This window comes from Misgurnus anguillicaudatus, chromosome 4, assembly GCF_027580225.2.
Source record: "Misgurnus anguillicaudatus chromosome 4, ASM2758022v2, whole genome shotgun sequence".
NCBI lineage: Eukaryota > Metazoa > Chordata > Actinopteri > Cypriniformes > Cobitidae > Misgurnus > Misgurnus anguillicaudatus.
In genome coordinates, this window is record NC_073340.2 from 1,110,841 (window position 1) to 1,135,235 (window position 24,395).

Here is a 24,395-nt window from a genome sequence, read left to right on the forward strand (position 1 = left end):
GAGTGTATGTAAAAGAGCCAATGAATGTTGGCATCCAGTATTTTCATCTGATGGTGCCACCCTGCCATGCGGGTATAAGACATACCTGTTAACCCTGTTTTTCCTAGGATTCTCCTGTATTGTACCTATCTATCCCGCCTAGGCCTGGGGCGGTAACCGCATTACCGCCATACCGCGGTCATGTGACCCATGCCGCGGGTCTGAGCTCCTCACCGTCATAACCGCAAAAAAAAAAAAACTTGAAACATTGGCCTGCACTTGTGTGTTTATGTGGGGATGTTATACACACAGCTTTTAAACAACCACAGCTTGTTATGAACATTAAATGTTAACTGATATGATTTTAATATTAAATTGTCATTGAGTAGAAATACGGGTGACGTTGTCTGTGACTCGGTAAAAGCAATACAAACATTTTATTTAATTTGAACGTGCAAACAGCTGCAACAGATCAACAACAGAATCAGGTTTCATACATTATTAAATTGTCACGCAACATAAAGAGCAAGCGATCAGTCCGAGGATTAATATCCAAAGAGGTTAGATCGTCTCTTTTTCATCTAGCCTACCACAGTGGCCATTTCTACAGCAGTACACATTTCACAGTACACACAGCAAGTTTTGCTTTTGCGTCTTCTTTCTCCGTTTGTGGAAAAAGACAGATGTTTATGGTAAGTGTCTAGAACAGAAGCGGTCCCGAGCACGCAAGACAGACGCGGACCGCACGGGCGCGCGCGAGATAAGCGGACCGCCCGGGCGCGCGCCAGACAGACGCGCACTGCCCGGACGCGCGCGAGACAGACCGTGTCATTTTGCGCACACACACGCGTCTCCGTGCAGCTTCCAATCTATACTCAAGCATGGACACATATGCAGTACAAGTGATTTCTCATACAAATGGTTATTTTACCAGACCATCAGGGCACCAATAATTTGCATCGTTTACAGGCCATTCATAAATTAAGGATAGAAAAGTGGAGAAATGTCTGTAGGCACGTACGTGTGGACATGCACAATGCGTTAAAATTTTTTTAACTGATAATATTAATTGTTCAAGTTGTTGAATGTTGAAATTGAAGAAATGTGGAAGGAAATAATACTCACTTTACATGTTCCTTAAGTAATTTGCACATGTTGTTTATTGAACATAAATAAGTCATGCATGTTATTTAACTCGTTGTCTTGCCAATAAACCGCAAAACCGCGGGAATTTGTTGATTACCGACTGCGGTAAGAAAAAATACAAACCGGCCCAGCCCTAATCCCGCCATCATACCGTTTAAATAGCGGAGGAAACAAACACTATAGAATCAAGTAAACATGTTAGGTGTCGCCCAGCCTGCAGTTCTACAAATGTCTGTCAGGAAGGCACCGCAACCAATGCCGAAGAGAATGCAATACTTCTAGTAGAGTGCGCCCTTAGCTTGAGCGGACATGGTACTCCCTGCTTTTGATAAGCTAGGGTAATAGTATCCACTATCCAGTGTAACATCCTCTGCGTAGTGACAGCTTTCCCTTCTGCTGTCCTCCAAAACAAACACAGAGCTGGTGTAAGTTCCCGAAGCCTCGCGTTCAGCAAAGCTGAAGGTGGGTCTGCCTCCCCCGGGCAGAGTGATCTCTGAAAGAACTTGTGGGAACTTAGGGCATTGTTACACTGCAGTCATCGGACCTGAACGATAGGCACAAACTATCAACAAAAAATGTCTGTAGGTCCCCTACCTTCTTTACTGAGGCCAAGGCAGTCAGACTCAAAATTTTCATAGAAAGAAACTTGATGTGTGCTGACTACAAAGGCTCAAAGGGGGCACCCTGGAAACATTTCAGCACCAGACTTTGGTCTGATTGACCACTTTGACTCGATCAACCAAGGGTCCAAGATGTCCCGGGCCGGTACCCAACACCTCTCTTCCAGACCATAACCCTCCCAGTCTACTAAGTACTAAAAAAACCTCTGCCCAATAACGTACATTTAGCAATCTCTTAACTGAATAGGCAGGAGAGCTGTCCACTAGATGCGGGGTGGGAGGGGCGGGGGCAGAGGAAACAAAAACAGTTTTAACCCTGGACTTATGAAAAACAAGGTAAATCCTACCAAGAGCTGGGGGCAATTTGAGCCTGACTGCTACCGGACTAATGACCTTGACTATACTGTATGGCCCAGGAAGTGAGGAGCCAGCTTACAAGAGGGCTCCAGGAGAGGCAGATCCTTGGAGGAGAGCCACACTTTCTGCCCATAGATATAACAGGGAGCAGGCCAACAGTGTCGGTCGGCTGCGGCTTTGGTTCCTGTGGACGCCTGTGTTAAGGCAGTTCTAGCTTTGTTCCAAGTGTGCTTGCAACGTTGGATGAAGGTTAGGGCAGATGGAACCGCCGCATCGGATTCCTGTGATGGGAACAGAGGAGGCTGAAAACCCATCGAAGCTTCGAAAGGGGATATATTAGTGGTCGAAACGGCAAGTGAATTATGGGCGTATTCGATTCAATTAAATTCAATTTTATTTATATAGCGCTTTTCACAATTGATAATTGTTTCAAAGCAGCTTTACATGAGTAGATGTAGGGGAGAACACAGATTAATCAATAGGTAATATAATAAGTAGAATACAACGGCTAAGAATAAACCGTACGAGCGAGCATAGTAATAATGTAACGTATACAGTAAAGTGCTAATTTAAGCCAAAGTTGGCTGACTACCCCTAGGAGAAAAACCCCTCTGGGAAAACTCCTGTGACAAAAACCCTTGGGAGAGATTAACTCTTTCACCGCCAGCATTTTTAACTCATTCACCGCCAGCCTTTTTGAGAAAAGTTGCCCACCTGCATTTTTGTGATTTTAACAAAATTTTCACAAAATTCCTTGCAGGAAAAATTATTTTCTATAAATATATAAACATACAAATTATATCAAATTAAAGAACACACCCTCTGCTTTCAAACAAACAATAAACAAACAAACAAACAAACAAAATGGGGAAAAAACGTTTCATTATATATTTACTTTTTCTACTTAATTTAACCACTGAAATATGGATATTTCTCTTCAAAAATACAAAATTTTGAGCAAAAAGCTTAAAAAATTGTGTTTTTGTAAAGAAATTTATGTTAGAGATCAGACTTAGAAGGACTATCAAACATAAAGGCAGTAAAAAATAATTCATTAAATCTTTTTAACTTCCGTTTTTGATAAATTCGTTTTGGCGCCATCTGGTGGATAAAAGCGGTATTACACTTTCACTTTGAAATTTGTCCAGAAAAGCATATTTATTAGTTAAATATGAACTCATAAATGACGAGATAACTCGTCAATGGCGGTGAATGAGATAAAAAAAAGTTGCCAGCCAGCGCCAGCGTTTTTCATGATTTTCACCAAAGTTTAATGCCTTCCAGAAAATGTTCTTCTTCAAATATATAAACATACAGTATACCAAATGAAAGAACAGACCCTCTGCTTTCAAACAAAAAAAAAACGTTTCATCCTACCTTGAGTGGTTCTTTTGTAATCAGCTTTGGAATATGTGTATGTTTCTGCCAAAACACCACATTTTGAGCAAAAAGCAGAGATAATTCAATTTTTGTGACAGACTTCTCATAGAGATCCCATTCAAAGCAATCTTTAAAACAGACATGGACATGCAGCAGCTTGCCAGAGGGCAATACTTCCGGGTTTAAAAAGTTGTGGAAGGGCGGTAGCGGTATTGCGGAAAGACGGAAATACTCGTCATTGGCGGGGAAGCGTTTTCTCTTGATTGACGAGATATCTCGTCAATGGCGGGGAAAGAGTTAATATAACTTATATATATATATATATATATATATATATATATATATATATATATATATATAAACACGGTAGGGATAGGAAACGGGTGAGCGGATTAAACTGGTTCAGCCGGTGGTCGTTTGTCGTGTATCGGCTGGGCATCACGTTGAAGGACAGCCAGTAGATCAGTGGTGTGATGACCTTCACAGCAGCAGGAACTGGGTCTGTTTGTCTCATTGTCCTCGGGGTCGAGGACGAGACAGAAAAATCTATTAGCGTAGGGGCCGTTCGCATGTAATACAAGTGTCATACAGTATTTTGGTTTGAAATCCGCTTGGTTCCAGACAGGCTAGCTATTGCGGCATAAGTATATTACCCATATGGGGTATGTGAGTGCTTTGTTCTAGACAAACTAACTATTGCGAGATAAGTACATTTACTGGACATTTTATGTGAATGCTTTGTTAAAGAAGAATGTCTTAAGTTTAGATTTAAATTGATCGACTGTGTCTGATACTCAAACATTATTTGGTAAATCATTCCAGAGCTTAGGGGCTAAGCATGAGAAGGATCTACCACCTTTAGACACTTTTGATATTCTAGGGATAATTAAGTGGCCAGAATTTGGTGATCACCGTGTACGTGGTGGATTGTATTCTGGTAGTAATTCTTTAATATACAAGGGTGCTAGGCCATTTAAAGCTTTGTAGGTGATTAGTAATATTTTAAATTGTATGCGATATTTAACTGGTAGCTAGGGCTGTCGCGGTGAAGGAATTTCCCTTGCGGTGATTTTGCGTGGCTCACCAGCGCGGTATGCGGTTTTACCGCCTTCATTTGCTAAAATAAAATATTTTTTTTAATCCAGAACAATGAGGTCAAGTAATGTAGAAGAAGGGTAGGCTACATGTATTTCCCCTTATGAAAAAAGATTAACACAAGCTATACTACAGCTAAATATATTTTTGAGAAAACAAAAATAAATTGAATAACATAATTTAGGCTTGTTAAACGCAAATTAACAGAGCATCGGTCAAAACAGAACAGAGCAGTGTCTTAAAGAAATTAAAATTAGCCAGTATTTGTGCACCTGTAAATGTACAAAACGAATGCAATACAGAAGGCAATGCATAATAATTTAGGGCATTTTAATAATATATTAGTAGATAAATTAACGTTTATATATAAAGTATGAAAACGAATGTATCATTATTTTGGCTAAATTAAGCTGGAGAGGTAATTTTTAGTCACACAGATTTGTCATAATTTCAGAACAAACTTAAATGTTATCTATAATAACTTACATTATATCCTGTGTCTTCCTTTGTTGAAAATATGAAGAAATATATGCGAGTAAAAAATAAAAAGCGGAAACGTTTAGCTCACGCGGAGCGAAGGAAAAGCCTCTAATAAAGCAGACTCTCCGTGTATAGAGGATGTGATGAATCAGTCGAGTCGGCAGATGATGAGGTTACCATGACAGCCCTACTAGTAGCCAGTGTAAAGATGCCAGAATTGGACTTATGTGGTCATACTTTTAAGATCGAATAAGCACTCTTGCGGTGGCGTTTTGAACCAGCTGTAGCTTGTTTACCTGATTTGCGTGATATCCCCCGAGTAAAGAGTTACAATAGTCTATTCTAGAGGTCATAAAAGCATGGATAAGCTTTTCTGCACATGATGCAGACAGCATATGGGGTATTTTTGAGATATTTCTAAGATGGAAGAATGCTGTGTGGCAGACGTTGGAGATATGACTATCGAAAGATAGATTGCTGTCGAACATCACGCCTAAGTTCTTAACCGTGGAAGATGGCACCACCGTGGAGCCATCTATGGGTAACTTGTAATCTGACATATTATGTTTGGAGCGATTCGGTTCGATAATAAGTATCTCTGTCTTATTGGAGTTTAGCATAAGAAAGAAATGTGCCATACAGTCCCTAATATCGCTAATGCAGTCTGTTAGCTTAGCAAACTGGTGGGTTTGGCTAGAATGTGACGAGATGTAAAGCTGGGTATCATCCGCATTAGTGTTGTCACGATACCAAAATTATTGGTTCGATACCGATACTATGTCAATGGTTTCGATTCCGATACTTTTTCGATACTTTTTCTGAAAAGGGAGAAACACTCTCAAATCTCATTGCTGTGCTTTATATTAAAAACAGGACAACATTCTAATCATATAACACACAAATAAATTAACATATATGAACAGCAGATATATTAAACATTTTAGCAAAATATAAAATATATCAAAATATAAAAAATAAATTAAAGCAATGGCATTCAAGGTAAAAAAATGAATAATTTTAGCAGCATTATCTGAGTTTTTCTCTAGTGAGCATTAGCATAGTAAAAAAGATAAACAAGTAACGTTACTTAAACAAATGCATTGCTTTTTGTTTGTTAATGTTAATACATTAACATTTATATGATAAACAGATTATAGTGTAAATATGAAAATATACCTCACTGAACGACATGAGGGTTAATAAATGACGTGTTTTTGTTAACTTAAAGCACAACAGTATCTGGGTTCATTTACTTTTTACCACAGTGAAAGTATTTTCTTGTCAGCTAAAATGCTGTCTAATTTCCTAAGTCTGATAACTGTGAGGCGATTGTATTAACTTGGATCATTACAGGCAAAACGTGACCACACGCATATCAACAACAATTTGGAAAGTCTGGAATTAATAGTTTGGGATGATTATCAATCTCTCGTCGGCGTGTCGGTCCTTCAGTGCTTTGCTAGCGCCGTTAGCACGCGGCTCTGTAGCAACGCATATTTGGCTTACTTCACTTGTGTCCTTCGGGTTCGCATGTTTATTTGACTTACATCCGAAAAAACCTCCACACAGCAACACTGCTTGGCTTTCTTGTACTGTTAAACCAGAGCGAACGAGACGAGGAGAGGAGGCGGAGCACTGTATTCACGTGCACTGTGTGTGCGGCGCCGTTTAAAAGAAAGATAGAGAGAGAGAGAGCGTGCAGCTGGTGTTTGCAGAGTTACATAAAAAACAACTCGCAGCTCGTCTCGGAGTATCGATTCCGCGGGACACGAGTATTGGAATCGTTTTAAAATTTCAGTATCGATATCTATCGAAATATCGATAATTTTGACAACACTAATCCGCATAGCAGTGAAAACTTATGGTGTTTCCTGATGGTGTCTCCTAGAGGTAACATATATAGTGAGAATAGGATGGGGCCTAAAACTGATCCCTGTGGTATGCCGTATTTAACGGGGGAGGGATATGATAGCAGTGAAAACTTATGATATGTTTCCTGATAGTGTCTCCTAGAGGTAACATATATAATTAGAATAGGATAGGGCCTAAAACTGATCCCTGTGGTACACCGTATTTAACGGGGGAGGGATATGACTCTTCCTCATTTACATAAAGTGATATCGATTGGTTAGATACAAACTAAACCAGGCTAACGCCTGACTACTGATGCCAACATAGTTTTCTAGTCTATAGAGTAGGATTGTGTGATCTATTGTGTCAAGGGCTGCACTAAGGTCTAGTAATATAAGGATGGCGATTTCTTCACGATCAGATGTTATAAGGAGGTCATTTGTAACTTTAAGCAGCGCTGTCTCTGTGCTATGGTGGGGCCTGAATCCTGATTGGAACTTTTCATATGTATTATTATTCGCTATGAATGTGCGTAGCTGGCTTGCCACTAGTTTTTCTAATATTTTAGAAAGAAAAGGTAGATTTGAGATTGGTCTAAAGTTATTAAGAGCTCCCTGGTCAAGGGTTGGTTTTTTAATGAGCGGTCTAATAACTGCTAGTTTGAAAGCTGCTGGAACGTATCCTAATTCTAGAGATGAGTTAAAGATATTTAGTACTGTGTCTGACACTACAGGAAATACCTCTTTAAGTAATTTTGTGGGAACGGGGTCTAATATACAGGACAATGATTTGGATGATGTTACTAATTTAGAGAGCTCTTCTATTGTAGTAGGTTTAAATGACTCAAGATGTTCGTATGGTAATCTAGTGTTAAATGTACTATTGGGTAGAGTGGTGGCTGCTTGCGTAGCTTCTATGTTTTCCCTAATAACTGTAATTTTGTTAGTAAAGTAGTTCATGAAGTCGTTACTATTCTGTTGGAGTTTACTATTGGTTTCTGTTTGTTCTTTGTTTCTAGTCAGTTTTGCAACTGTGCTATAGAGGAAACGAAGGTTGTTATGATTTTCTTTAATAAGCGTTCTGAGATAGGTAGATCTGGCGGTTTTTATAGCCTGTCTGTTGTGTTGAACACTCTCTTTCCATGCTGAACACCATACCTCTAACTTTGTGCTTTGGTAGTTTCATTCTATTTTTCTAGCTTATTTTTTGGAGCTGGCATTTTTTCTTTGATTCTCTTTTTTCACCTGGAGCAACGGCATCCAGCGTGCTAGAACAAACGTTGTTCAGGTTTTCTATTATAATATCCAGATCTTCACGGTTATCTGGTACATATTTAATTTGAGACAGGTCTGGAAGAGTGCTAATAAAGCTATCTTTAGTGGTGGAAATTATTGTTCTGGCTTATCTGTAGCATGTTGTAGACTGAGTGATCCTATCTAGAAATACAGTGTAGGACACAAGGTAATGGTCTGAAATTGCATCCCTCTGGGGTGATATTTCGATGTCATAATATTGAGTCTGAGCCTTGAGATGGACCCCAATTGGGAAAAGAAAAAGGGGCAGACCAAAGAACACCTGGCGTAGGACAGTAATGATGGAGCTGAAGGTTATGGGTCTTTCCTGGGACGAAGCACAGGTTAAAGCACGGGACAGGGTTCAGTGCCAGTGTATGATTGCAGCCTTATGCCCCAACTGGGACGAAGAGGATATCGGGTGTCTTTGGACTCTTTGAATGAGATCATTTTGAAAATGAAACCATCTTCATGTGGGATGGATATTGTTCCTCCTTGTCTTTTAAAAGAGTCATTTGAATCCATTGGTCCAAAAATTGTAGCAATTATTAACAGTAGCCTTATTTCAGGAGTTGTACCAAAGTCTTTTAAACATGCAGCTGTAGAACCAATAATTAAGAAATCAAATTTGGATACATCAGTACTGGCTAATTTTAGACCAATCTCGAAATTACCATTTATCTCTAAATTACTGGAAAAGGTTGTATTTAGGCAATTGAATTCGTATCTTGACTTAAATGGTATTCATGAGGTGCTTCAGTCTGGTTTTAAATCACGACATAGTACAGAAACTGCCCTCCTGAAGGTTTTTAATGATTTGCTACTTGCCACTGATTCAGGGGACTGCGCGATTTTACTCCTATTGGACCTCTCGGCAGCATTTGATACGGTAGACCACAAGATCTTGATTGCACGGCTAGAACAATGCATAGGCATTGGGGGAACTGCACTGGCATGGTTTAGATCTTATTTGGCTGAAAGATCATTCTCAGTTCATGTTGGTGACTTTGTCTCCTCTACTGCTTCTCTTACGTGTGGGGTCCCTCAGGGCTCCATTTTGGGCCCAATTCTGTTTTCTCTGTATATGCTCCCTTTGGGACAGATTTTTAGGAAATTTGGCGTTTCTTTTCATTGCTACGCAGATGACTTACAAATTTATCTGCCTTTGAAATTAACAGACACCTGCTCATTGGTTCCTCTTGTACAGTGTTTAGAGGAAATCAAGGCATGGATGGCAGGAAATTTCCTTATTTTTAATGAAAATAAAACAGAAGTTATATTGTTTGGGCCAGGGGGTAATTGTAAGCCAACAGATTTTGAACTTGGTGAACTGAATTCATTTGTGAGGCCTCATGTAAAGAACTTGGGTGTTATCATGGATTGTGATTTTAAACTTGAAAAACAGATTAATTCTGTAATTAAATCTAGTTTTTTCCAACTGAGACAACTCACCAAGGTGAAACCTTTCCTGTCTTTTAAAGATTTTCAAAGAGTTGTGCATCTTTTTATCTCCAGTCGCCTTGATTACTGTAATGGCCTCTATACAGGTATTAGTCAGGCTTCTCTCTCTAGACTGCAAATGGTCCAGAATGCGGCAGCTCGCCTGTTGACAGGCACACGAAAGCGGGAACACATCACTCCCATTTTAGCGTCTCTCCACTGGTTACCTGTTCACTACAGGACACAATTTAAGATTTTAGTACTTGTTTTTAAATCTTTAAATGGCCTAGCACCAAGATATCTCTCTGATATGATCAATCTGTATGCCCCGACAAGAGCACTTAGGTCTGCTGATCATTTGCTTCTAGTTGTCCCACGTGTTAGGTTGAAGAGCAGGGGTGACCGAGCATTTGCAGTAATGGCACCGAGGCTTTGGAACAGCTTACCTCTCTATATTAGACAGGCTCGAACTCTTCCTGCTTTTAAATCGGACCTAAAAACTTATTTATATGGTTTGGCATTTGATGCTATGTGAGAGCTGCATTTTTATTGTTTTACTGTTTCTTGATGTTTTTCTGTTATGGTGTTAGCTGTTTGTATCTTTGATATTTTATTCTGCTTGTGTACAGCACTTTGGGGAACACTTGCTGTTTTTAAAAAGTGCTTTATAAATAAACTTTGACTTTGACTTTGACTTTGATAAGTAAGTAAGTAAGTAATATTGAGTCTGAGTGACAGAATTAAGTTTAATGTGTGCTTGCGAGTATGCGTGGGCCTTGACACGTTTTGTCTAATACGAGAGAATTTAGAACATCCATAAACGCACGTCATAATGCATCTTTTGGGTTATCCACATGGATATTAAAATCACCAACGATAAGAGCTTTATCTACAGTGACTGTAAGCTCAGACAGGAAATCTGCTATTTCTTTAAGAAAATCTGCATGGTGGCCCAGAGGCCTGTAGATGGTAGCTAAAACGAACGAAAGCTGTTTGTTGTTACGATCATTTATTTCCATATTGAACAGTATTATTTCAAATGAATTAAATTTTAGTTCGGATTTATGGTTTACTTTAAACATTTTGTTGTATATTTTAGCTACACCACCCCCTCTCCCTTTTAAACGAGGTACGTGTTTATAATAATAGTCTTGTGGGGTGGATTTGTTTAAACTGATGTAATCGTCTGCTTTAAGCCAGGTCTCTGTTAAACAGAGTGCATCTAAGTTTTGGTCTGTAATTATTTAAATGATAATAGGTTCTTTATTGGTATGCGATCTAATGTTAAGAAGGCAGAAATTTTAACATTTGAGTTTCATCTGCTAATGTATTGTGTTCTAATTTTATGTTAATAAGATTTGTACAAGACGAGGTAAACGGTGCTCTGTTACAGTGTTTGTAACATTAACATTAGCGGTCTTACTGTGCTTAACTAGCGTTTGGATGCGCGCTTCTAGTTCTGCAACCTTCTCCGTCAGCCTTACTACTTCAATGCACATGTAAAACCCTCTATGGAAGAAGCTGATGGAAGAAGCTAAACTGTACATGTGGCAAGTAGTGCAGGCTACAATAACATGCGGAGTCTTACCGTTTTCATGCTGGGCGATGGCGTCTCTGTTCACCCGAACGCAGTCCATGAAGCTGCATCACGAGGTGTGCTCTGGGCTTGCGACTCAGCTTCACCCATCTCTCAGCGTCACTCGTCTCTCGACCCAAGGAAGCTGTTGGCACCAAGAGCTCGGATGTTGAGATGTCAGACAGTTGAGGGCTCGTCCGAGATCCTTATTAGCTCATCACATTGCCAGTTGGTCTGGGGATGGTAACCTGACGACTAGCCCAGCAGTGGCACCCATGTGTCTGCATAACTCTTGCCAACAGCCAGAAATAACCTGAGGACCCCTATCAGATACCACGCCCAAGGGCAAACTATGTAAGCGAAAGACGTGTTTAATAAGTATCTGAGACATAGCTTTGGCAGAGGGAAGCTTAGGCAGGGGAATGAATGAACCGCTTTGGAGAAACGGTTCACCACCGTCAGTATAACCTTTGGAGACTGGTAAGCTGGTGACAAAATCAATGGTTTTGTGTGACCAGGGTCGGGATGGCACGGGGGTGATTTGAGCAGACCAGTGGGAGACTGGTGAGATGCTTTATTGTGAACGCACACCTGACAGGGTAAAACATACTGTCTGACATTTGGCGACTGCTTTAATCTTGGCAGAATTAGGACGTATCTCTCCGGCGGCAATAACGAAGCCCAGAAATGAAACCGACTCCTTATGAAACTTGCACTTCTCCACCTTAACAAAAAGCTAATTTTCTAAAAGATGCTGTAAGACTGTATCTGCATAGAAGGGGAAAAGATTAGTATGTCATGAAGGTACACAAAGACAAACTTATTAATCATGTCTCTCAGCATGTCATTAACCAGAGCCTGGAAGACAGACAGGACATTCTTTAATCCGAACAGTATTAAAGTATTAAAGGCTGTCTTCCACTCATCCCCCTCTCTTTTGCACACTAAATGATAAGCTTTGCGCAGGTCTAATTTGGTGAAGACCAAGGTAATTTTCATAAACGAAAACTGAAACTAAGACTAAAACTATCAGCTAAAAAACATTTTCGTTAACTGAAATAAAATAAAAAATTCTTAATAAATGAAAAACTAAAACTAAACGAAATGAGCAACAGTTATTAAAAAACTAACTGAAATAAAATAATAATTATCAAAAATAAGTATTCGTTTTCGTAATTAATAAGCTGTCATCCCGTGGCGGAAAATCTGAACAGGCTTTATAATAGACCCCTTAATCGCCTACGTCACTGTGACGTCACCACTCTAGCTGGAGGCAAAACATAAAAATTCATAACAGGCGCACTAAAAGTTTGAGTTTTGACTTTAAAATGCCGTCGTCTTGTGTTTTTGGCTGCCAAAATAGAAGTAACAGCACTTTTGGTTCAAAACTAAAGTTTTACCGGATCCCCGCGTACATTCCTTCACAGAAATAAAGAAGACAATTGTGGTTGAATGGACGGAGACGATCGCAAATAATGCTTGTGTTTGCAGTGCACACTTCATATCAGGTAAAATAATCTATGCATATATATTGGTGTGTTGGTCTTATCTAGTACAAATCAGAAAGTTTCTATTTTATAGGTGATGATAAGTCAATCGTCAGTGCACTAGCTAGCTTAAATGTTAAACAAACTTACAGCGATAGATGTGTGTGCCATCTTTTGAATGATCTCTTAAAATAATCCCCATTGCTAATCATAGTTAGCTCAGCGATAGGTTACATTAGACATTCAATTTTATTTAGCGCTTTTCACAATAGTTAATTGTTTCAAAGCAGCTTTACGCAGTGCCGCTGCTAGCCATTTTGGTGCCCTAAGCATAATTCCTTTATAATGCCCCCCACCTCGACCCTGAGAAAAAAAACGTTTGTTTTTGCCAGTTTAACTTTTTGCAAACATATAACTTAAAAGCAGAAAGTAAAATCTTCACAGTTTTAGCCAACACACACTAATTTGAACGTGCACACTTTTATAGAATAGCAATAGAAAAAAATTAACAAACTTAAATAGGATAACAAAATAAAAAAATTATCAAAATAATCCAGACATGTTTTTCCCAGGTACAATGTCACTTCAAATAAATTACATTAAATAAATATCAATAAGTAAACAAGAATACCCAATATTCTTAAATAAAACAAAGATTTAGAGAACTAAGTGTCACAGTAATGTTTGCTTCATATCATACATACATGATGACATTTTATATTTATATATATTTAACAGTCAGGAATTGTTAGCCTACCATGTGCACTGACTGCTACCGTCAACTTTAACCACCGTCACGTCAAAATAAACCACAAAATAAACTACTGCTCAATATCTAAAGAAACGTAGTAAAGAAAGTAACAGCTGGCGTCAGTTATTTGTAAAATGCATATGCATAGGTAATATTTTACAGTAAAATCTCAATTTAACTTGCACTAAAGTTATAAATTATAACAACATAGTTTGCTAACATTGATGTCAGCACAGCAAGTTCGAGGTGCGTTCGAGGCGCATTCCGATTAGCAGCAGCTGCAGCCCATGCACATTTCCCTTATTAGGATCGATTAAACATGATGGACTTACCTGCAAGTGATGCACGCGCATCATCCCGCAGTTTTTTCTTTTTTCCGATCCTGACTCCTGCTGTCTTTTCGGGGCCATTTTTAAAAGTTGCCTACTGACTGGCCGTTTCTCAATCCGAAGGCTGCAGCCTGCGCAAGGTCGCATATGCAGGCTGCATACGTCATCAAGCCTGGTTTATTTCAGTTAACTGAACATTACATTATCAAGTCATAAGCATATTACAACCATTTACGATTAACTAAGAATATTAGTCAAATTAATAAGCGTTTATATTACGAAATAAGAAAGTTTTAATGACGTATCCAGCCTAGAAATGCGACCTCTGGAGGCTGCAGACTTCGGATTGAGAAACGGCCTCTGTCAAACTTCTTCAGGCGCCCGCGCGATCAACCGGCACAGACCATCAAAGGCTGGGGGCATACTTTCTATACTAGAGCAATTAAATTATGTCGTTTCCCCTTTTTTGTAACATATATATGGATAAAAATTGCCTGATAATATTTCTATAGGCTAATGAAATTCTATCAGCATTATAATTTTTTTTCATTAGGCTTATTTTTGGTGCCCTATCAGCACCTGGTGCCCTACGCACAGCGCGTGATGCGCGTTATGGGAGCGGCGGGGCTGGCTTTACGTTAATAGAAGCAGTGAAAAGCACATAGAAAAACGACAGATAGCAAAACATAATACACCATAGCATAAGCAGTTAAATTTGCTGCGGCTATGACTCACCATTATAAGCGAGTGTATTACTAATGTAACGTCTAGAAGAGGAAGCTAAATTAAGCCCAAAAAAATATATATATATATATATATATACACACACACATATAAACAGATAAGGAGATTAAGCAGAGATTAAGCGGAGATTAAGCGGGTTCTGCCGGTGATCGTTGGTCAGGCATCAGCTGGGCATCACGTTGAAGGACGTGAAGGTGTGCCAACTTTCACATTTACCGGTACTGGGTCTGTTTGTCTCATTGTCCTCGGGGTCGAGGACAAGACAGGGAGAGAAAAACAAAATCATATTAGCGTAGGGGCTACGACAGAAAGAACGGCTCCCCTCCAGCCGCGACTCGGCTCCCATCGTTCATGTTTATAAGCCGTTCAAAAGAATCGGTTCGTTCACGAACGTCACAACTCTATTCCAGACAGGCTAACTATTGCGGCATAATTATGTTATCAACAGATGAGGATTTAGCAAATTGGGAGCCCAAGGCGAAGGTATATATGGTAACTAAGGGTCACCTTCCGATCTTTAAGAGAAAATGAAACCTGTCGACCCGTTTGACTAAGGCTTGAAGCCCCACTGTCATCGTTAATGCAGGTTCAGTGGCAAACGGGTCTATATTGCATACTATTCACAAGACCATGAGAAAACGCCAACATCGCAACCTGACCATACGTGCCAACAGTGATGTTTTTGGCAGCCCTTTTAGTTTTAGTTTTAGTCTTTTGGACGAAAATGCTTTTAGTTTTAGTCAAATTTTAGTCACTTATAAAATTGATAGTTTTAGTCAAGTTTTAGTCGACGAAAACACAAAAAGGTTTTAGTCAAGTTTTAGTCGACGAAAATGCAAAAAGGTTTTAGTCAAGTTTAAGTCAATTTTAGTAAAAATAATTTTTTAACCAATGAATTTAGGTTAAAAAGTGTGGTGTATTTAATACAATTAAAATGTGCATTAAGGTTGTCCCTAAGGGCTTGCCGTTGTTTTAGTCGGTGTGCCTTCTGCGCATGTCATAACAAAAAGTTATGAAGACAAAAGTTAAGCCTAATATACCCTCATGTTGAGTTTGTGTGTTACGCAGAGACCTCGCTTATAAAGTTGAGAAACGCGTGCCTTGCCTTATTTAAATACATTACAAAAAGTATTGGAAATGGGCTTAGGTTTGACAAGTAGATACATGTAAAAGCTTAAGCTTACCATGAAATGTGTCACAAGCCGAATGTCGAGTAAAATTGAATGTATATGATATGTTAACAGCATGACTTGTTAGTTAACTTACCTTTAAAAAAATATTAGCGTGATGAGCCTTGAGGTGCCGCTTGAGGTTGGTGGTATTCTTCCCACATAGTTTGTGGCCACATTTACTGTCGTCTCCCAATATGCATTCCATTTTTCTGTCTGATGGATTATTCTGAAAGTGTGTCCATAAATCATCTCGTCATTTCCGTTTATTGGCGTCACCGTTACGGTCCTTTGAACTCTCCACAGCCGCAGGTGGGGGGTTGTTGTTGTTGTTTGAAATCTGGTGCGCGTGCGTGGCATGGCGGCAGCCGGGTGGTGGGCGTGAGTGAGACTGTGTTGACCCAAACAGGGATAGGAAGCGGCAGCATTGCTGATACTTTTAGCTAAAAACAGACAGATTTCACACAAAATAGGCAGAAATGACATGCATTATTGAAAGTCAGACTTATAATCATATTCGTTCCGTCTCGTCTCGTCAATGAAAACTCGAAAGCGTCTCTTCATGTTTTCGTCAACTTAGAGACATTTTTAGCTAGTCATCGTCACGTTAGCGTCATAAAAAATAAGTGCGTCAACAAAATCATTTCGTTATCGTCATGGTTGACGAAGACAACACTGCGTGCCAACCTGTTTGACTAAGGCTGGAGGCCCCACTGTCGTCGTTAATGCAGGTTCAGTGGCAAACGGATCTGTATGGCATACTATTCACAAGACACACGAAAGCGCCAAAATCGCAACCTGACCATACGTGCCAACCCGTTTGACTAAGGCTGGAAGCCCCACTGTCGTCGTTAATGCAGGTTCAGTGGCAAACGGGTCTGTATGGCATACTATTCGCAAGATACAAGAAAGCGCCAAAATCGCAACCCGGCCATATGTGCCAACCCGTTTGACTAAGGCAGGAGGCCCCACTGATGTCATTAATGCAGGTTCAGTGGCAAACGGGTCTGTATGGCATACTATTCGCAAGATACAAGAAAGCATCAAATCGCATCCCGACCATACGTGCCAACCCGTTTGACTAAGGCTGGAGGCCCCACTGTCGTCGTTAATGCAAGTTCAGTGGCAAACTGGTGTGTATGGCATACTATTCACAAGACACAAGAAAGCGCCAAAATCGCAACCTGACCATACATGCCAACCCGTTTGACTAAGGCCGAAAACCCCACTGTCGTCGTTAATGCAGGTTCAGTGGCAAACGGTGGCAAACTATTTAATGCAATTCATTTTGAAGTGTTCATGCTGATAATTCAATTCAATTTTTTCAATTCAATTTTATTTATATAGCGCTTTTCACAATTGGTGATTTTTTCAAAGAAGATTTACATTAATAGAAGCAGTGGAAAGCACAGAAAAACGACAGATAGCACAGCATAATACACGATAGCACAAGCAGCTAAGAATGAATCTGCGGCTATGAATCAACATTATAAGCGTGCGTATTGCTAATGTAACGTAAAGAAGAGGGTGCTAAGTTAAGCCCAAGAAGGCTGCCTCCCCGGGATGAAAAACCCCCTAGGATAAAAAAACCCCAGGCTCAGCCGGGGAAGTAAAAAAAAAGTCCTAGGAGGGAAAAACCCTTGGGAGATATATTTATATATACATTGAAACGATTAAGGAGATTAGGCGGAGGTTAAGCGGGTTCTGACGGTGGTTGTTGGTCATGCATCAGCTGGGCATCACGTTGAAGGTCTGCCGGTGGGTCAGAGGTGTGCCGACTTTCACATTTACCGGAACTGGGTCTGTTTGTCTCATTGTCCTCGGAGACAAGGACGAGACATGAAGAAAGAAAAACAAAACCCAATTAGCGTAGGGGCCATTCATATGTATACACATGTACATATACACAAATATATATATATATATATATATATTAGGGGTGGAACGGTACACAGAAGTCACGGTTCGGTTCGTACCTTGGTTCAGCCGCCACGGTTCGGTTCACTTTCGGTACAATGGAGGGAAAAGCAAAACAAAAATGAAGAAGGCATTTTTTTTAGTACTTAAGCTAATCTTAAAAACATAGGTGTCCTTATCAGTGTTATTTTCAGATGTCATGAATATGAACTGAAATGCATTTAACATACTATCTCGTATTTCAAAAATGTATACCTCTTTAAGTAATCTTGTACTCATCTTTCATACAAATATGGGTTCAAATGTATTACAAGTGTTACCTAAATACATTTTAAAATTACATTTCGGCCTTATTTCATATTAATGTACTAAAGAACAAAAAAATAGGCTTGTAGGATGAATTAATAGGTGTGTACGACTTCACGAGGGGCTGCAAGAAACGACAAGTGTATGACGTCAGAGTAACGCGAGAGCGATTTGAAATCAGCCTCCTCCGCAAGATTTCTCGCGGTACTCTGACGCTGATGGCGCTGCGTAAAGTTGAGCACGCTTAAAAAACTGAAAGCAGTTGAACTCGACAGAACTGCCCTGCGTATGCCTGTTGTACATAGCAGGACAATTTATCTCCTACTTCTCAGCGTGAGAAATACAAAGTGTGGCGTTTGAACTGACTGAAATGCGTGTTTGTCAAGGTGAATGCGTGAGACTTGAGAGCCCTGATTAGATGTATTTCCACTCACATACCTTACAACTGCTGAACAACGCCGATGCAAGGTCCTCGTCTTTTCCACCAATCTCTCGCCTGTACTATTGTAACTGACTGGAAAACTGAAGTTTTGCCAAACTTGCGATCTTAAAGAGGCTGGCGGAAAGAGACTCTTGTGGAACACCACTTGCCATACTCGCTGTCGGCTGCTCATTCACTGACTGGACCTGCGTCGACGTGACAAAAAAATGCAGAGTGCCAGAGGATAGAGCGCATACATAGGCGGAGCTCGGCTGCATTGTCGCCAATCAGAGCTTCAGAGCTAAAGCGGGGCAACAGATTAGCTGTCCATAAAGAACCCGCGTATCTAACAGTAGTTCCGCATTACATTAATTATTTTGCACGCAATCCGTGACCCCCGTACCGATTCGGTTCGAAACGAATACATGTATTGTTCCACCCCTAATATATATATATATTGACATGTGCTGCGTCCAAAATCACCTACTACCATACTATATAGTATGCAAAAAGCACTACATTGCCTACTATATAGTATGAAGTAGGCGGTTTCGGACGCAGCGATGGTTTGCGCGTTCATGCTATTAGGTCTAGGGGAACCCCCAAGTCAGCTACGCTCAGATTGATCTATCACGTTTAGTCTGTTAGCAAAAACTATGGCAGAGGAAGGAGAGAAGAGTGAGGAAAATGTGTTGTCAGACGAAGACCTTGTGGTAAAAATGAACAGCACTTCAGCTATATCATGGAATTATTTTGGATTTAGGAGAGATGACGCCGCAAACACAGGTACTGTGGAAGCGGTGATTCTCATATTGCGTCTATTGCGTGCTCAAGTTCATTATTTCAAATGTATGTGTGCTCTGGAAGCGCTGCGGTTGCGACACGCTCGTTTTTTTCCAGGTATTTCAAAAACATTTTAACTTTTCAGAATGACACAAGCGCAGTGTGCAGGTCATGTGACAATAACCTACGTGTCTAGTGTTTTCCACGTGTTTGTGAATGGCCCCTAAAACATGAAAAAATATATATATTTATCGCAACTCACATCGTCATCGCAAGATTAAACAATGTCATCGCACATCGCAACTTTTCCTCACATCGTTCAGCCCTACTTCTTAGATCGATTAAGTACCCTTGCAGAAGTGTTTTGAACTAGCGGAAGCTTGTTTACCTGATTTGCATGGCATCCCCTGAGTAGGGAGTTACAATAGTCTATTCTAGAGGTCATAAAAGCATGGATAACCTTCTCTGCGTCAGATGTAGACAGTATATGGCGTATTTTTTTTGATATTTCTAAGATGGAAAAATGCTGTGCGGCAGACGTTGGCGATATGACCATTGAAGGATAAGTTGCTGTCGAACATCACACCTAAGTTCCTAACCGTGGAAGATGGCACCACAGTGTAGCCATCTATGTGCAACTTGTAATCTGACATATCATGTTTGTAGCGATTCGGTTCAATAATAAGTATCTCTGTCTTATTGGAGTTGAGTTTAAGAAAGTTATGTGCCATCCAGTCACTAACATCGCTAATGCAGTCTGTTAGCTTAGAAAACGTGTGTGTTTCGCTGGGATGTGAGGAGATGTAAAGCTGGGTATCATCCGCATAGCAGTGAAAACTTATGTTATGTTTCCTGATAATGTCACCTAGGGGTAACATATATAACGAGAACAGGATAGGACCTAAAACTGATTCCTGCGGTATACCGTATTTAACCAGGGAGTGATATGACTCTTTCTCATTTACGTAAACAAAGTGATAGCGATTGGTTAGATACGACCTAAACCAGGCTAACGCCTGACCACTGATACCAAAAAAGAACCCTGCAGGGGAGGCAGAGGGACGGATGTGACCGGCTCTGAAAGAATTGTTAATATAACGGTCCATAGCCTCTCTCTCGGGACCCGACAAGGAAAAGTCTACCTTAGGCAGAGAAGTGCCTTGGAGGAGGTCAATGGCACAATCATACGACTGGTGGGGAGGCAGGGAGGTAGCCCGGGGTTCACTGAACAACTGGTGGAGATCCGCATGGACAGGATGATGGGGAGCTGAGTGCTCGAGACAGGGGAGTTTGAAAGGAGAGTTTGTAAGAAACACCGCCCACCAGGACTCCCAGGCTCACCGGCTGTGTCTTTTAATGGACAGTTCTTCGCAATATGTCCCGGCTGCCCACAGAATATGCACAGTGAATTAAGCAGGCGGGCTCTCTCTCCCTCTGACGGTGGTTTCACACCGCAAGCGTGAGCAGCGCATGTTTTTTCAGTGCCCATGTTAACAAGTTAAAGCATGCACACCGCATGCGTGGGCAGCGCGTGCCTGTGTGGCAGGGGCGACGCTGAAGCAGCAGTGCTGCGATCGTTTCGGCATCGGCTCTATTTTTGCTAAGCTGCTTACTCTCAATTAAAGTGACAGTGCATTTTTTAAGGTTTAAATGCTCGTGGATTGACGTGAAAAAGTTTAATTTTACCATAAAATCATGAATGTGATGCCAAGTTTATTTTAAACAGTGATGACTTTGAGCAATTTAAAAGAAACCAATGAAATATTTAAAAACGCACTGTACTCATTCCCTCTCTGCCTAGCACTAAATTAATCCTTGTAACAGATGGCTCGGAGTCAGATTGAGCCCATTTGGCATCTGGATTGTACAGCTCTAAAATTGTGATAATAAGATAACCCTGTCTCCATTCGGAGACAATCACCCATGTAACAGATGGCTCGGAGTCAGATCGAGGCCATTTGGCATCTGGATCGTAACAGCTCTAAAATTGTGATAATTAGATAACCCTCTCTCCATTCGGAAACAATCACCCAAGATCTCTGTCACCTATCAGGGTGGTAAAATGGACGACTATTAAAACAAATGCAGTCTTCAAAGGAGGTTCAAAGGAATTCCACCAGAGAAACCTGAGAGCCGATCAAACGACAATCGCCAGAGACACAGCAGGGGGCACAGACTATGTCTCTGCTGATTCCACGTTTAAGGATCACCATGAGCTGTTTAAATGTATATATATTTTATATCCCTTTACTGCATGATTGTGTGTATGTGATGTAACTGTGTGTTAACACTTTAGTTTTAGTTTTGTTCACTGTAGCATGGTTCATATCTTAGGAATGAAATTATTATTCAATGTGATCTTAAACCCATGTCTTGTCTAGTATCAAATTAATCTACTTTTTATTTCCTAATCATGCTATGTATCATATTACCATAAGCAGCATCAATTTCATTTAATATTGATTTGAAAATTTGAATATTGAGTTATGGAAACAAACTTTTATCATTATGCAGTTAAGCAAATGTGATGTCTGGAAAGAACAAAGGTTTGTTCCCCACACGATCGATCACTTCGCACATTGGTCATTTACCTAAAATGGGCTGGGCACGTGAAAGGTCAAAACGGCCTATCGCCCAATTAATCATTGCTCAGTAGCTCTCAGTAGCTCAGTTGCGCAGTTACTTAGGTAATCCGCCAGTGGAGTTTGGAAACTCGCTGAGACTCACCCAGAGTCCCTCCGATTCTTCATCTTTTCTCTGAGTTCTGTCTCACTCTCTCTGGGACAGTTTTCCTGGCTTTTGCACTTCAGCTGATTTCGGACAATCTACGCGGAACAATCCGCCTACGAAACAACCTAACAGACTCTGTCATCTTACGAACACACCTGGATTCTCTCTCTCCCTCCCTGCTCGCACCCGCGCGCATCAGAAACTTTGCACCGCATCACAAAGAGCCAAATGCAAGCATCCGCTTCTTTCTTGTTTGTGTTTAAGCTTATTACCCCTTATTAGATTAAGGCGATCCTTAGAGATTTTACGATGGTTTGTGCAGATGTTAAGCAATAGTGCTATTGCCAATATTTTTCTCTCTCTCTCTCTAGCTATTTCCAATCTTTTCTTTCTCATCTATGTTTTATGTTATTGTATGTGTGTATGTTTAGATAGTCGTTGTGTGTACTTCGTTTTGTAGTTAATTAATAAACCGGTTTTGCATTTTCACAATTGAATTGTTTCTGTGTTCAATGCTCATGAAATTAAAGTCACTATTTCTGCCTTGATCCAGCTACAAGCTGCGTAAAACCTGATAAATGTGTAGAGTTAATTACATTTACTTATACATAGTATTCCCTTTTGACTGACCGTCTAGCTGTTTCTGCTGGCGTTGTTTATACCATATATAGGGGTCAACATTGTCGCAGTGCCCTTGCTGCTAGTGCCTGCATAAGAAATACTGCATTCTTTCTTCTGTGCAGTGTGCACAGCTTTAAGTTTGGCAATTACAAGCTGCACTGCTAATAAATTGATAACTGTCCCCATCGTGACTACATGCATCCTGTCTCCATTTTCCAACCATGCCTTGTTTGGTTTACTGTTGGTTACTAGGTTACATCATTTGCTCGAACAACTAAATAAAAACGAGCCTAATTCAGATTTGCTTTTATTGCAAATTTTGAAAAGATTCGCTTCACATTTGGATGGAAACCCAGCTACCTTTTTTATAGTTTTTATTTTACAGAAACAATCTTTTTTGAATGGTTGGAGCCTAGATGTTATTATAGTGAAGTCACCCCAACTAATGCAAGTGCACTTTTACATTACATTGTTAGAATGTATATTCAGAACAAATGAAACTTTTAATTGTATATTTTTGTGCATTGCAACACTGGTCATGTGCTTTAGATATTTGTATGATTTAGTTTTATCCAGTGTCTCAATTGGACACGCTGTTGGACAACCTGTGGTATTAAATACGTTTTGTTAAGTTCATGGTTTTTATTTTTAGGCTTCACAGGAACTGTATTCAGCGGATGAAGACGTCTTCACTAGTAAGATTGAATTTTTACATTTTTGCAGCTTAACACAGTTGTCAATCGATTTCTAAGTGCCTAATGCTGTTGATTCTGGTAGTTACAATGACATCACTTTAAATTAAATTAGTGGGTGTAGAAAAGAGATATTAAGTAGTTGGCAACGTGTTACCTAAATTGCATCAGAAATATATGACACCATTTTCTGATTGATACTGTCTATCTTTCCAATGTAGTTGGTCTGTAGGGTCCTGCATATTATGACCTACTTATACATGTCTATAAAAAGCACTGTTTAAGCCTAGCCATTTGATAAAAAATTGTTTCCTTCTGCTTCGATAACTACTAAAACGCCAATGAACTTGGCATTGAGATATTTGCATAATGCTGGCGCCACCCCGCCAGGTGCGTATAAGCAGCAGGTGCAAATATGGAAATTAGCTTTTTCGCTTCGAAAGCCGGCAGTATCTGCTACTGAGAAGCTACTCTGCTCTGTTTGGGATAGATTGCTGAACAGTGTTGGGGGTAACGCATTACAAGTAACTTGAGTTACGTAATAATATTACTTTTCTGAAGTAACAAGTAAAGTAACGCATTACTTTTTAAATGTACACATTAATATTTGAGTTACTTTTTCAAAAAAGTAACTCAAGTTACTTTTTTAGTTTAATTAATTTGATTAAAAAATATGTACTGAATTAAACTTAACGTATGCACTCTCTGTGCCTGTGTGGAAACAGTTTGAGTCAGAAACTCAGATGGCAGGCCAGAGCTAAACATTTTTGTGATTAAATATGCAATTTCTGAATGCAGAACTTTTCAGTCATAAAAACACCTGCAAGGCCTGAAAGAGATCAAGCTTTAGCCAGGAAAAAGTAACGCAAAAGTAACTAACAGTAACGTAAGCATTACTTTCCATGAAAAGTAACTAAGTAATGCAATTAGTTACTTTTTTGGGAGTAACTTAATATTGTAATGCATTACTTTTAAAAGTAACTTTCCCCAACACTGTTGCTGAAGTTGGTTGGACTAGCAGTACCACAGCGGACGCCTCGCAGTATTCCACGACTCTGCATCTTTTTTGTTTTGAGTTTAGTGTGTGCGTTGCCTTTCCCTGTCCGCATCATCAACTGAGCATCTGAGTGAATTTCCCTAAAAGAGTGATACGGAGAGCTTTAAGCCTTGTTAAAGGCAGCCACTGTCTCGTATATCTGGAGATCAGCGTCCTTTTAAGGATGGCTTTT

At 40.0% G+C, this 24,395-nt stretch overlaps 1 protein-coding gene across 9 annotated transcripts in view; it reads left to right on the plus strand.

Annotated features, from left to right (window-relative positions):
• irf3 (interferon regulatory factor 3) overlaps positions 1 to 24,395 on the plus strand; it is a 136,395-nt gene that overhangs the window by 70,182 nt on the left and 41,818 nt on the right. For 8 of the 9 annotated variants that reach the window (XM_073866537.1, XM_073866538.1, XM_055176544.2 and 5 more), the window contains one exon: positions 23,127 to 23,169. In XM_073866537.1, the coding sequence (XP_073722638.1) occupies positions 23,127 to 23,169 (43 nt within the window). Of the gene's footprint in view, positions 1 to 21,050; positions 21,350 to 23,126; positions 23,170 to 24,395 lie in introns of those variants that run through there. The other variant, XM_073866539.1, reaches the window with a different exon arrangement.